The 12,691-nt window shown below is 46.2% G+C and overlaps 1 protein-coding gene and 1 long non-coding RNA gene across 2 annotated transcripts in view; one reads left to right on the forward strand and one right to left on the reverse strand.

Moving 5' to 3' along the window:
- The window catches only part of HMCN1 (hemicentin 1), a 200,588-nt gene extending 192,281 nt beyond the window's left edge, over nucleotides 1-8,307 (reverse strand). Inside the window, 1 exon segment of the mRNA XM_040565286.1 lies at nucleotides 7,838-8,307. Within this exon segment, the coding sequence (XP_040421220.1) occupies nucleotides 7,838-8,111 (274 nt within the window). The 5' untranslated portion in view covers nucleotides 8,112-8,307.
- LOC121073849 lies at nucleotides 7,860-11,347 on the forward strand. Its single transcript, XR_005821966.1, has 3 exons — nucleotides 7,860-7,977; nucleotides 9,247-9,364; nucleotides 10,480-11,347. It is a non-coding gene; the product is annotated as an uncharacterized LOC121073849 (long non-coding RNA).
- The last annotated feature ends 1,344 nt before the right edge of the window (nucleotides 11,348-12,691 follow it).

The following is a 12,691-nucleotide window of genomic DNA, read 5'->3' on the forward strand; positions in this document are numbered from 1 at the left end:
TATGAAATCAGCTCTTGTACAGCAGGGACTGTCATTCCCTGTTTTACAAGTGCCTTCCTCAGCTGCCTCAGGCAGGCAGAGAAGACTGCTTCAGCAGACACTCCTTCCACCCTGCCTTTCAAAGGAATTGTACCATAGTTGCTGCCTGAGTCATTCACAGAATCACAAAACAGTTTGGGTTGGAAGGGACCTTAAGGATCACCTGGTTCCAACCCCCCTGCCATGGGGGTTGCCCACTACATCAGGCTGCCCAGGGCCCCATCCAGCCTGGCCTCAAACACCTCCAGGGATGGGGCTTCTGTGGGCAGCCTGTGACAGTGCCTCACCGCACTGAGTGAAGAATTTCCTCCTAACATCTCATCTAAATCTCCCCTCTTTCAGTTTAAAGCCATTCCCCCTTGTCCTATCGCTACAGCTCAGGACAGGGTGAAATGCTGTGCCAGCCACTTGTTACCTGGGGCAAGGGTTTGCTGTTCTTTACCCCCACCATTCAACCGCTCTCTGGCCTGGGTCAGTACTACGTAATGCCTACCTCAAGATCAACCAGGAAAGGGTGAGGAATCACAGGGCAGCCGCCTCAAGCAGGAAGGCAGGGGTAAGTCTTTCTGTGCAAACAGCAGCAGCCTAAATGTTGACCACAGCTTCACAGGGTCACTCAACAGACACGTGCTGCTCCCTATGTTTGTGTTTTGCGATGCATGCCTACACACCTACATTGATGTTAGTGAGAACAGCAACAAGTGGCTTCTGAACAGGCTCTGCCTGCTGCGAGTGACCGAGACACTCTTGTCGGCAGCCACGCATCACCCTCCTGCTCCGCCCAACACGCAGGACCCTCCAGAAGAGCCTTTCTTTTGCCATTGGCTGCTCTTTGGCAAGCGTCAGAGTTGTAAGTGACACAAAGAAAAGCCCACTGGAGCTGGAAGTGAATGAGTCTTCAAGCGCGTGAGGGGATAGTAGTGAGGGTAAAGATTTTAAGACAAACAATAAAAAGCTTTCACAACAAAAATCACTGTATTCAGGAGTGAATTTTAAAGCCCACACAATTACCTGGTTGCACACGGAATGGTTGAGCTGTAATGGCACTTACAGTGATGTCTGCGTGAGAAACAGCAACATATGAGGTATTTGTCTGGAGTAAGCGTCGTACTCTACATAAATTCAGGAAGCTACAGAGAACAGGCACGCACTACTAAACAGCAAGGCTCATTTGCACAACTACATCAGTCATAATTATTGGGACAGAATAACACTGGGATGCGTTACTAATGAGCTACAGAGCTTTTCACTTATTGCCACCACTTGGAGCTGGGGGTAGGAAAGCAAAACAGAACAAGTAACTTCTGTGCAATTCAGTATGCAACAATTTCAGATGCAACATGAAAAATAATTCATAATGCAAAGCAGAAGAGAATGAAATCCTTTATATCTTTCGGCAAAAATACAGATAAAAATCCCTTCCCTTCAAAAAAAAGATTCAAGAACTGAGGGTAAAACTTGCTGATGTGCATACACAGACTTAAGGTGGTAGAAAAACAGAATTTAAAGTGATGTTCTCATCAGTCTTTGGATGATGGCACCGTATTTCAGCTGTCTCAGATTCGGGAGCTTCTGGCACTGGCAATCTACATAACTAGCTACTTTTAGAGGGACCCCGATAAGTCCCTGCAGAAGATGAAGAAAACATCCATACAGTTACATACAAATGATTTTATAGATACCATAGCAACTCCATCAAGGACAACAATCAGGTTTCAAAACAGCCATTTCACACATGCTCAGGACGATTACCACAGAAGGCTCAGATAAAAATATCTATCAGGAGGTACCTCCGGCTTCTTCCCTCCCAGCTGGGAGGCGTTCGCTGCCACGTGGTGCTGCCACTGTCATTCCTGGGATGACAGCAACAACAAAACACTCAGGAGCGGTAACAACAATAAAGAGACAGCATTAGAGCCTTCGGGAAACAGAGTATTTCCTGCTGGAATTGCCAACGGTGCAATGAGAGGCAATAGTAACTCTGAAGCAGTTCCAGCACAGAAGGACGGGTTAACAATTATTATGCCCCGGTCTGGTTGTTGTTCGTTTTCAGACATGCCAAGACAGCCCTGAACAGCTGGACATTTACACTGCGTCTCCTAAAACACGAAGGAGAAAAATTCAAACCTTGGAAGCACAAGCATTATTTCTGTCATTATATATTTAAGCAGGTCCAAAATAAACCAAATTCCCCAAAAATTTACACAACCTTGATTTTTTTTCAGGTAGGATTTCCAGAAGTTTGAGTGAAGAGCACTGCTCTGAAAGATCAGTCTGGCACCTCCAACCTGCTGCACTGCAAAGCGCCGACAGCTGCCCTGCCCAAAGGGGGAGGCCAGACCTGCCAACTGGCCCACTTCGGGGATTCCAGGAACACGATGAAACCCACCCAGCTCTCAAAAGAAAAAGAGGACCGGAACTGAGTGGAGAGAATCCTTTTCTTTGTCTCTGACCTTCTTCTTACCAAACACTGCTGAGGCAATGTCTTTGTGTCCTATATAACCTATGGGGTTTTGCCACGCACTCCACTCACCACAAACAGAGGGAACCCCACAGATGACCTCTTCCTTCTTCAGGCTGTTCCAGATTGACAAATCAACTTTTCCTGAATGGGAGAAGGTTTTCTACAACTGATTTCTATACATTCGGGCTTTGCTTGAAAATGTTAACGGCCACCCATCAACCCCAAGGCTGACACAAGGGGCAGAGCACCCAAGGGCGAGGGCTGGGCAGCTGGCGAGACTCTCAGAAGCTTGCTGCAGGAGGCCCACGGGGCTGGAGGATGCTGCCCGCCCCAAGACGTGGAGCTGTGCCGTGCTGGCTGAGGCCAGACAGGTCGCAGGGAAGGCACAGGAGCAGCTCCAGCTGGGCAGGGGCAGAGGCTACGGCCTGAGTAATTTGCTCTCTATCACTCACATGCATCTTCCTCAGGGCAGAAGGGAAGCCGTGAAGGAAAGCCTGTGCTCCTCTGTTTTCACCCACAGCCTCTCATCTCCCTCTGTTGCCCATCTGATCTAACAGCCATACTTTTTGTATCAGAAAGTATGAAATATTTTAATACCTCTAATGGGCTGGTTTTAATGTCTTCTTTTTCTGCTCTGGGGGGAAAAAAAAATATTTCTTCTTCTTTATAACTTCTAAAAAACCATCAAATGTACAAAAACCAAAGCTCTCGGGACCTTCCTATGGCCTTCTGAACTTCTCCCAAGTTAGGACGTGGTCCAGCAACCTAACCTTTTTTACAGCTATGGCACTGCAAGTCTGCTAAATAAAGGAGACTACAGGTTATGAAGTTAAACACAATTATGAGCCCTTACTCCATTTTAGTCAGAGCTTTGTTCTCAGAAAAGCAAAGTGGGACCAAGGAGAAAAAAAAAGTGTTATTTCTAGCTCTCCTGTACATTCATTGTGTGGCCCTAAGTGGATAATTTAAGTTCAATACTCTGTTCTGATCTGAACAAAGCAGCTTGAAGGTTTTCCTGCTTGTCACATAGGCAATACATTGCCTGTCCGATTTGTAAGAAGGGCTAAGAGATGCTCCTGTCAGACATCTGTAGACATTAGGAGTATTAAATGGCATTAACATCATCCTGTGCACTTTGAAGCCCAGAGCCTACATAACCATATAGCTACACTACTGCGAGAACAGTTAAATTCCCTGAAAGGGAGTTGTGGGGAGCTGGGGGTCAGCCTCTTCTCACAGATAGCTATAGAACAAGAGGGAATGGCCTCAAGTTGTGCCAGGGGAAGTTTAGGTTGGAAATTAAGAGAAATTTCTTCTCAGAAAGAATAGTCAGGCATTGGAACGGGTTGCCCAGGGAGCTGTTGGAGTCACCGTCCCTGGGGGTGTTCAAGGAAAGGTTGGACGTGGTGCTTAGGGACATGGTTTAGTGGGTGACATTGGTGGTAGGGTGATGGTTGGACCAGATGATCTTGAAGGTCTTTTCCAACCTTAATGGTTCTGTGATTCTACTAAATATTGCTGTGTGCGTGCTCCTATGCACAAGCTCAGGCACAACAAACTCTGGCAGCTTAGTCCAGGTCTCCAGAAACCTTATATTCAGAATACAACTCAAACAAGACCTTTCTTCAAGATGAAGGGGACGAGTGAAGAGTCAGAGTTTTCCTGTATATTTCTGTTCCATGGAAAGAAAAAAGGTATGTAAATTCTGGCTAACCCATTAGAACAACAACATTTATAGGAGTGGGTTTCCTCAAAACTTAATGATATCACATAACAATACATATATAAAAAAATGTGTAAAGCAACCCTATTCTCTTCATTTTACTTGTAATTAAAATAAACTGCTGGAGTTTGGTCTTTAAGATGGTCATTCACACTAGAAGAATGCTTGATTGAATCATGCAGAGTCAAAGTTATTACTGGGATAATTCCATTAGCTTTACAGAAAAATGCTAGGGATGAATGTGTCCTCTTGGGCTTGTTTTCCATTCCAAAATTCCTTAATGGCATAAAGAAAAAACAGAAAAGCTGGCCACAGATGTTAAATAGAGATGTTCCAAGCCCAGTTCTGTTTCCACAGGATACAATGGGAGTTAGTTAGTAGGAGATCAGCACCCACAACACGCAACTACAAAAGCATTCAGTGATCTTAAGCCTTAGCTCCAATACAGTATTTTCCTTTGCCAACTCTCCTTGATTTGGGAGATATTTTTTCATTTTTTCCCATTGAATACAAGTCTGGCAAGAGATTTCTTTGTCAAGAGCCCTTTTCACTAGCTACAAAACTTCTGTGATAGTGTTTAGGCATTGAAAAACCACAACAGAAAAATTCCTGTGATTTGCTGGCATTGCACATTCTGACACACTCAAGACAAAACCAAAACGCTTTTCCAAAATGGAGATCTCAGCATACCACCAGATGGCTCAGTGGCATCAGCACGTGAAACCCATTACAAGTCTTTTCTGTAGACTGTAATTCTGCACTGTGCCAAAAACCTCAGGTTCAATTCAACAAAATAAACTTGTCAGTTATTACTGCTTTACCAAAACACCACAGTGCTAGCAAAGTACCACAGCAGTGGTCATGACACTACATTTAAATCTACCATCAAAGGCCACCACAGCGCATTGGCATATCACTATGCAGCATCAATACGCAGCATTTTAGTAAAAACACATTTGAAAATCCTGCTATATCCTACTGCATAACTCAAATTATTTATAATCCAGATGTACCTTGTGCAATGTCAAATACTCTTTCAGGACAGATTAATGCATGGTTTTGATGAATACTCTTCTCTTTTCACCAGAAATCTGTCCGTCCTGAGGCTGGTCTGAAAGCACTTGAGCTGTGCCACCAGCCAGCAGCAACCAAGCAGTGTTGCAGAGCGACTGCCCCTGGCCCTGAACAGGGCACAGGGTGCAACATCAATGACGAGACCAATGGAGTTACATTTGTAATTACCCATCAACAAACAGCGTGTCTGGATCAGGATAGCCTTGTACAAACCAGAAGCTCCATGGAGCTGAGGTTCAGCTGCATGTTGTGCTCCTCCTAGCGTCCCATTCGCCTCTGGGCCACGCTACCTCACAGAAACATCAAGAAAGCTTGTCTGTGGGACAGCTGTGTACAAAGCTTTTTTCTGAAGAAGCAAAAAGAAATCATCCAGTTGTGCAAATAAGCAGACAACTTGGAGGGAAAAAAAAGAAATCTCATGCTCATCAGTTTAGTTGAGCTGTCATCAGACAGAACCACACTAGGTAAGTGAATTGGACACTGAAATACAAGCCAAGCAACTTCAGTTTTAAATTTTTATTTTATATTTTTTAAAAAGATTTTTCTGAAAATTTACTTCCTCTAGGTTCATAGAAGGTGTTAAGGAGCTGGTCACAACACTATTTCCTTCATTTTCTTTTGAAGAATCTAGATTTGGTCATCAGTAGATGTAAGATAACAGATTATCAGCAGCTACGTCCATAAAGTTCAAGACACCAGCCTGTGCTGTGTCCTACTAACTCTAAGAAAGACATACAGAAATAATTTTCAGAAGTCAAGACAAAGTAAAGTTTAAACTTAAGCACCTTTCAAACGACATTAAGACCTAACAAGCCACCCGTGACAGTGAGAAGCATGGCCCCCCCGGCTGCATGAGGAAGCTGGACTTCCCTAACAGGAGACACCAATGCAGATCGCTGACAAGAACTGTCTTTCTCTTCACTCAGCTCCACGCAGACCAAAGTTTCAGCTACTCTGCTGGATGCAATCTGCCGAGGAAAGGGATCTCCTGGGGAAAGAGAGCAAACGGGGCAGGAGAACAAGGAGCCTGCAAGGGGAAGAGACGTGAAGCAAGGAGAGGAAGTGGCAGCAAGGGATGCAGGGAGCAAGGTCGTGGTGGCACAGGAAAGTGTGGTTACAGGGCTCTGGCTGTAACAGACACAAAGACCCAGAGAGCCAGTGGAAGCAAGGGGGTCAGGGAAGAAAGGAATACAATGGAAAAACCAGCCAAAGGGAAGACCAAATGAGGAAACAAACACACGTGGGATGAGGAGAAAAAAAAAAGAAAAAAAAAAAAAGCAGTGACTGAAACAAGGGATTTGAAGCTGACCTGTGATGAGAGCTAAGCACTGGAAGTATCAGTGACACCAAGGCTGCAAGTTTTTTTCTACACAAACGCACAAGAGTTGAGAAGAAAGGACCACGCAAATAGGCTCACAAACTAAAATCACATCACACAAGGCCATCTTCTGGCTCTCAGAGTTGGTGCAGATATCCAAGCCCTCTGAAAAAGTGGGTTATCAACCCTCACAATGAACCACTTCAGTGAGCAGAAACAGAAGATGTAAAGAGTAAATGTAAAGTGAAAATGTAAATATAAAGATGTAAAATCATGGAGAGAAAAAACAAAACCACCCCAACCACCATGGTGGTCTTCTGCCCCATCCCAAGGAGAAAGAGCTCCAGGGAGAACTGTTAGCTTGGCTTTCCAGCGCGGCAGAAAAGAGTTCTGGGTGCGACTGCCACAAATCCTCTCCCCTCTTGCTCGCATCTGTGGTATGGCATGCTTTACGTTCCACACAGGTTTGTCTCATAACAAAAACACAGAAGTAGAAGAAAAAGATGTGACATCAAAGGTGAAAATAGTAAGATACGTAAATGGATGTTTTTCTGATACAACAAAGACAGGCTCTTCATTAAAAGAGAGAGAACCTATGCAAGCTCATGGATAACAAAACAGAAAAAAAAGAAAGTTTTTCCCTAGTTTTCCAAGCAATTTGATTAAGATATTGGTAACAATGGCAAGCAAATGCTTTGCAGGCAGAAGTGTCCACGGCTGGGGAGAAACAGGAGGGGTGCCTGGTTTTGTTCGATGACATTCCTGCAAAAAACAAACTCTTAAGCACCGACCTCGGGAATACCCCGTAGAATCCCATAGAAACTAGCACCAGAAAGGCTACTTTCAGGGGCCTTTACGCCCCATCCTCCTCTGATTTCTTTTCGTAAGAAAAAGCAGGCGTTTGCGGCGCCGGGTAGCGCAGGCATCACCGGGCTGGGGCATCCTGTTCTGGTTTCCCCTTGCAGTCGCCACCAGGGCTGTGACAAGGAGGGAGGCAGCCGGCCGGGGAGAAGGAGAGCAACGGGAAACAGCTGCGGCGGGGAGACAAAGGTGGGCCTGCGGGCGCTGTGCGAGGGACGAGGGGCAGGGGGCCCGCAGGAGGCGCCCGGCCGCGTCCCGGGGGCGGCTGAGAGGAGCCCCCCGGCGGCCGCCCCGCTCCCGGCTCCCCGCTCCGGGGCGCCGCGTCCCTCCCTCAGCGGGGCCCGGGACGAGCCCTCACCTGGGTCGTGGAAGGGCACCAGGGCGAAGTTGTACAGCGGCCTCTTGGGTCGCTTCAGCGACGTCTCCAGGATCTTCGACGCCCCTTCGATGACTTGCACCAAGTCGTCGTACATGGAGCCGGTGACATCGAACACGAAGGTCAAGGTGGAGGCTCCCTCGGGAACCGCCTCGGCGCCGGGCTCGGGCTTAGCGCGGGGGCAGAGGGCGAGCAGCAGCAGCGGCAGCAGCAGGAGGGAGCCCGGCCCCGCCGCCCGCGCCCCGCCGAGAGCCATGTTCCGCCGCCCGCCCGGCTCCCCTCAGCGCGGAGCGCAGGAAACGCCGCGGCTTTTGTCTGCGCGCCGCCGCGGCCCCGCTCCGCCTTTCTTATCGGGCAGGGCCGGGGCTGGGGCTGGGGCTGGGGCCGGGACCGGGGCAGCGCCGCCCCGAGGGAGAAGGCAGAGCCCCGGCCATGCCGCGGGCTGCGGGAGCTGCCGCGCCGCAGGGAGCCCCGGCTGCGGCGCCGCCCGGCCCCGCCTCCCTCAGCCCAGGGCCTCCGCGCGCGGCGACCGCGGGCGGCAGAGGCTGAGGGGCCGGGACCGCGCCGGCACCTGCCGGGGAGGGGAGGAGAGGGGAGCGCTGGGCACCTCGGGCCGCTCCTCCTGCGCCGCCACCTCTCGCCTCTACAAGCGCTACCTGAAAGGTGCGGGCCGGAGCCCCGGTCCCTCCCAGACCGAATCTTCCCCTGCTCCTGTGAAGCGGTGCTGAGGTCCCTGCTGAAGGGGACAGAGAAGCTGCAGGCACCGTTTGCCTGCAGCCCGGAGAGCAGGCAGCAAGGGAAAGCAAGCGGGCGGCGCGGTGCTTCCCGCCTGCTCTGCAGCCCACAGGCAGCATGCTCGATTTAAAGCCAGGTTTTTCAGAGATGCTTAGCTGTGTCCCAGCAGGCACATAAATACCCCTTGAAAATCTGATCCTAAGTGCCTTGAATACCTCTTGAAAATCTGATCCAACCCAGTGCCGCCTGAAAGTGGAGTGGGGCTGAGGCGAGGTGGCCACAGCCCCGCTCAGTGCTGGGGTCCCGGCCTTACCACCCACCGGTGGAGGCCATCGCGCTCCCAGGTGAGCGGCGTCACCTGGTTGTAGTTGCTAAATGGGAGGAAAATCGCATCCTTGGTTTTTGGTGGGATGAGGCAAGCGGGTTCTTGTCAGCTGCGCTTGATGCGGCTGGGAAGGTTGGGCGATGCAGCAGAATCTGCCTCATTAGCAGAATCTGCCTCTACGCATCTTGAAATTGGTGCTAAAACTGCGCACTCAAACCATCATATTGTGACTGGAAAATTAATCACGTTGAAACATTGCTTATCCTAATCAAGTTATAAGTCTGGAATTGAATTATAAAAAACAGATGTTTACATTCTTTCTCCCCTTCAGCACTGATGTCATGAGAAGGAAGCACATAACCAGAGCTGTGCAACGCATTCGCCATAAAACCCCAAACCATGGAAAACTTGCCTCATCTGTAACTTTCCTACCAGAAAACTCGGACCAGGTTTGTCAAAATATTCACAAATCTTGTAAGTAGAGACACATTCAAGCCATAAAGTAGGAATATGTATTTTGAACACCCTGGAGACTGGAAGTGCTTGGATTTAAGGATTTTGTTTAGTCCTTTGTGAAGATGAATTCCTGTTACATTTTTCCTGACAAAGAAAGCTCTCATGTTCTTTCTGTCTTAAATTATTTCTCATTTAAATGTAAACAAGCTAGAACAAACCAAGGCAGTGTCCCTATGAAAAAAGCAACTCTTTGACACATTGTGCCGCTTCTCAAAAAAATGTCATTTAATGCAGGTTTTAAGGTACAACATAAAGAATAATAAATCTTACTTTGTAACAGTGGGAACTGATATTTATTTTGGTTGCCTAACACTTTCCACTATAAAATATTCTTGTAGCTTGGAAGCTCTAACACTATTATTCACAGCAGACCTTTGAAACTTGCAGGAAGAAAGCCCTGTAGCAAGAGAAATGATTTTTTTTTTCCTTCTCCAACAAAATTATTTTCATAGTTTGCCAAAGAATCATCTATTGAAAAAAATCACCATGCTCCTCTGTAGACCTGTGACAGTGTGGCAGAGCCACGGCTGAGCGGGGGCCAGGCCTGTGCCCCGGCGCAGCGAGACCCTGCTGCAGCCTGGCTCTGTTGAGCATGACTGCCCCGTTCCTCCCCCCTGCACTTACATCACTCTGAGTGTGAACAAAGCATTACCCACCTGGACTGATAGGTGGCTATATAATTGCCATGAATGGCTGTAAATTGTTAGGAGAAGTGGAATAAAGAGTTAAGTGATTTAACTCCTTTCTTCCTAGCTTGTCTCAAATATAAAAAGTATAACATTTGTACACTGTGGGGAAAATATACTAGTTCAGAAGACTGGGAAGGAAATAAAGTACATTTCACCCTTTGGGCCCTCGTCTTAATCTGCTCCATTTTGTAATATGCAGCTAAAATATGTTACTGTCTAATGGCTGCTAACAAAGACGGAGCTGCTGGTTTCAGTCCAGTTCACAGAAAACAACCGTCCACTTCAAAAACTGAAGTTTCCATCTGAAGGAGAATATCAGAATGATTGTTTTTAAAGCTGGTGCTACTCTCTAATTACAGAGCAAACTGCTGATACCAAAACAGATTCTCCTCCTTGGATCCCATGGACCACTCTCAGCAGGCTGCGCCTATGGAGCTCTTTCTCACGACACCTCTTTGCTGGTCAGCAAACTCTGCACGTATACCAGATACTCTGAGCTGTTTTGTCACAGACATTTGACAAAAGTTCCTCTGCAACTCCACGCACATTAAAAAGTTTTACTCCCACTCCTCCTCCAAGTCATCCCGCTCCCCCACCCCGTTTTTTTATTTTATTTTTGCTTTGTTTGGACTTCACTAATTGTTGTGGAAAAGGACGGAATCTTTGCTGTTTGTTTTGGGTATCTCGCTTTGGCTATCTCTGTGAGAAGTGTATGTATTGTATAGCAAGAGCTCTCCAGTTCATAGACGGTGTTTTCTCAGCCAGTTTTTAGTCCTGTCTTTCTATTTTATGTATATTCACACTCCAGTCTTGCACATGAGAAGTGTAACTTCGTACTTGTCAAAGACATTCACTACTCCAAAACTGAAAACAATGTTTTAGGTCTCAAATTCTGAGCTTTGAAGTAGCATGCAGGCAGAACTTCATTTGGGAGGGACAAGGTTAACATGCCATCCTAGAAGAGGAAAAGGAGTTAGCAGGTATGCCAAGGAGCCTGAAACCAGGTAAAGCTGCTGCTAATAGCTCTGCAACAAAAGATAAACAAGGAGCAGAAAAGAGGAAGGACAGACAGGTGAACCTGTGGTTATATTTGGCAACATCTTCACATTTATGTACAAAGAACCTAGCACTGCTTTTGGGGGGAGATTTTGTTGTGTGAATGCCATTACAGGATCAGGGTTCAAACTCAGAAGTGATTAAATAAACACTGACCCTGAATAAACACTGACCACTGAATAAACACTCACAAATTTTGTAAGCCACACGGCTGGCCTCATATGAAGACTATGCTTTTAGCACTCACGTTGTCTTTCCTCTGGGTGACCAAGGCATTTTGTCTGACAGTTAAAGGCTCTTCTCCAGACTGAACAAGATAGCATTTATACCCAACAACCCTGATGCTTTATTGTTTTAGTCACAGTAGATTCACATCTTTCTGTAAGATGCATTACATTCGCCAGCAATACAAAGCCTGCCACAATATAAAAATGGCATTTGTGTAATTTTGTTTAACTTCTGGCTTCTGAATATTCAGAGGGATCATATATTGTAGGTTTTCTTAAAAAAAAAAAAAAAAAGAAAAAAAAAGTGACTAGAAACCACCTGCTTTTGTCAAGAAAACAAACCCTGGGATTCTAGAAGGATCACCTCTCTGTAGGAATTGATGCCTTTGAATGGACTATTAGATAATTCCAGAGTTTGAAGAACTGCAATTTTCTAACCTCCACTTTTCCAAAAGGTTTGTCTGAATGTGAAATCAAGCTACAGGCTGTATTCCCTACTCCTACCCTGCAGGTATCAGCAGAAAAAGAGAAATTTGATCCAGAACTGTATTTTGAACTGTTCACATACATATGGCTACATCCGGTATCTTACGGTTACTGCTGCCTTTTAAAACTGAACCTGCATTCAGCAACGTTGGAATTTTTCATGGCTTGGACAATTAACACTTTAAGCAACTTCAGAGCAGACAGGTGAATGCTAGCAATCCTATGCATTCTGCAAACATTTCTAGACGGTAGCAAAAATCAGATTTTTAAGATGTTGTTTTATATTGTAAAGAAACTACAGGCCACATAGATATAATCTTTTGCCATTTTCAATCTCCTTTCTCTGCTCCACAGAAGTTTGCTCAAATGTCAGTTTGATTCACAACTCAACACATTTCAAAATATCACATAGTAGTGAAAAAGAGCTACACACAAGCAGTAAGTAACTGTAGCAACTGGAGTAGTTTGTTTAATAAACCGTGTGCTTCAGCCAAAGGGTCGTTTCACACTTCTAGAGCACTGAATTCTCTCTCATCTGCAAAATGAAATCACTTTCCTTTTGGTTATAAAACATTTGTTCTATAAAACAGGTCATCCTGTGATCAAGACATAGAAGTGAGGGGCCAAAAGTTTTGTCTCTGGCTTGCTGCTTTTATTAATATGAAAATGTATCAAGAGTAGGACCAAGCTAGGACCTGCTGTGCTACTTCCTTGGAAAAGAAAAAAGAGTAAATAAAATGAAGGATGGAGAAACAGATTAATCAAATATAGGGCCTGTACCTAGCGGGCAAGGCAGTCTTGA

This window comes from Cygnus olor, chromosome 8, assembly GCF_009769625.2.
Source record: "Cygnus olor isolate bCygOlo1 chromosome 8, bCygOlo1.pri.v2, whole genome shotgun sequence".
NCBI lineage: Eukaryota > Metazoa > Chordata > Aves > Anseriformes > Anatidae > Cygnus > Cygnus olor.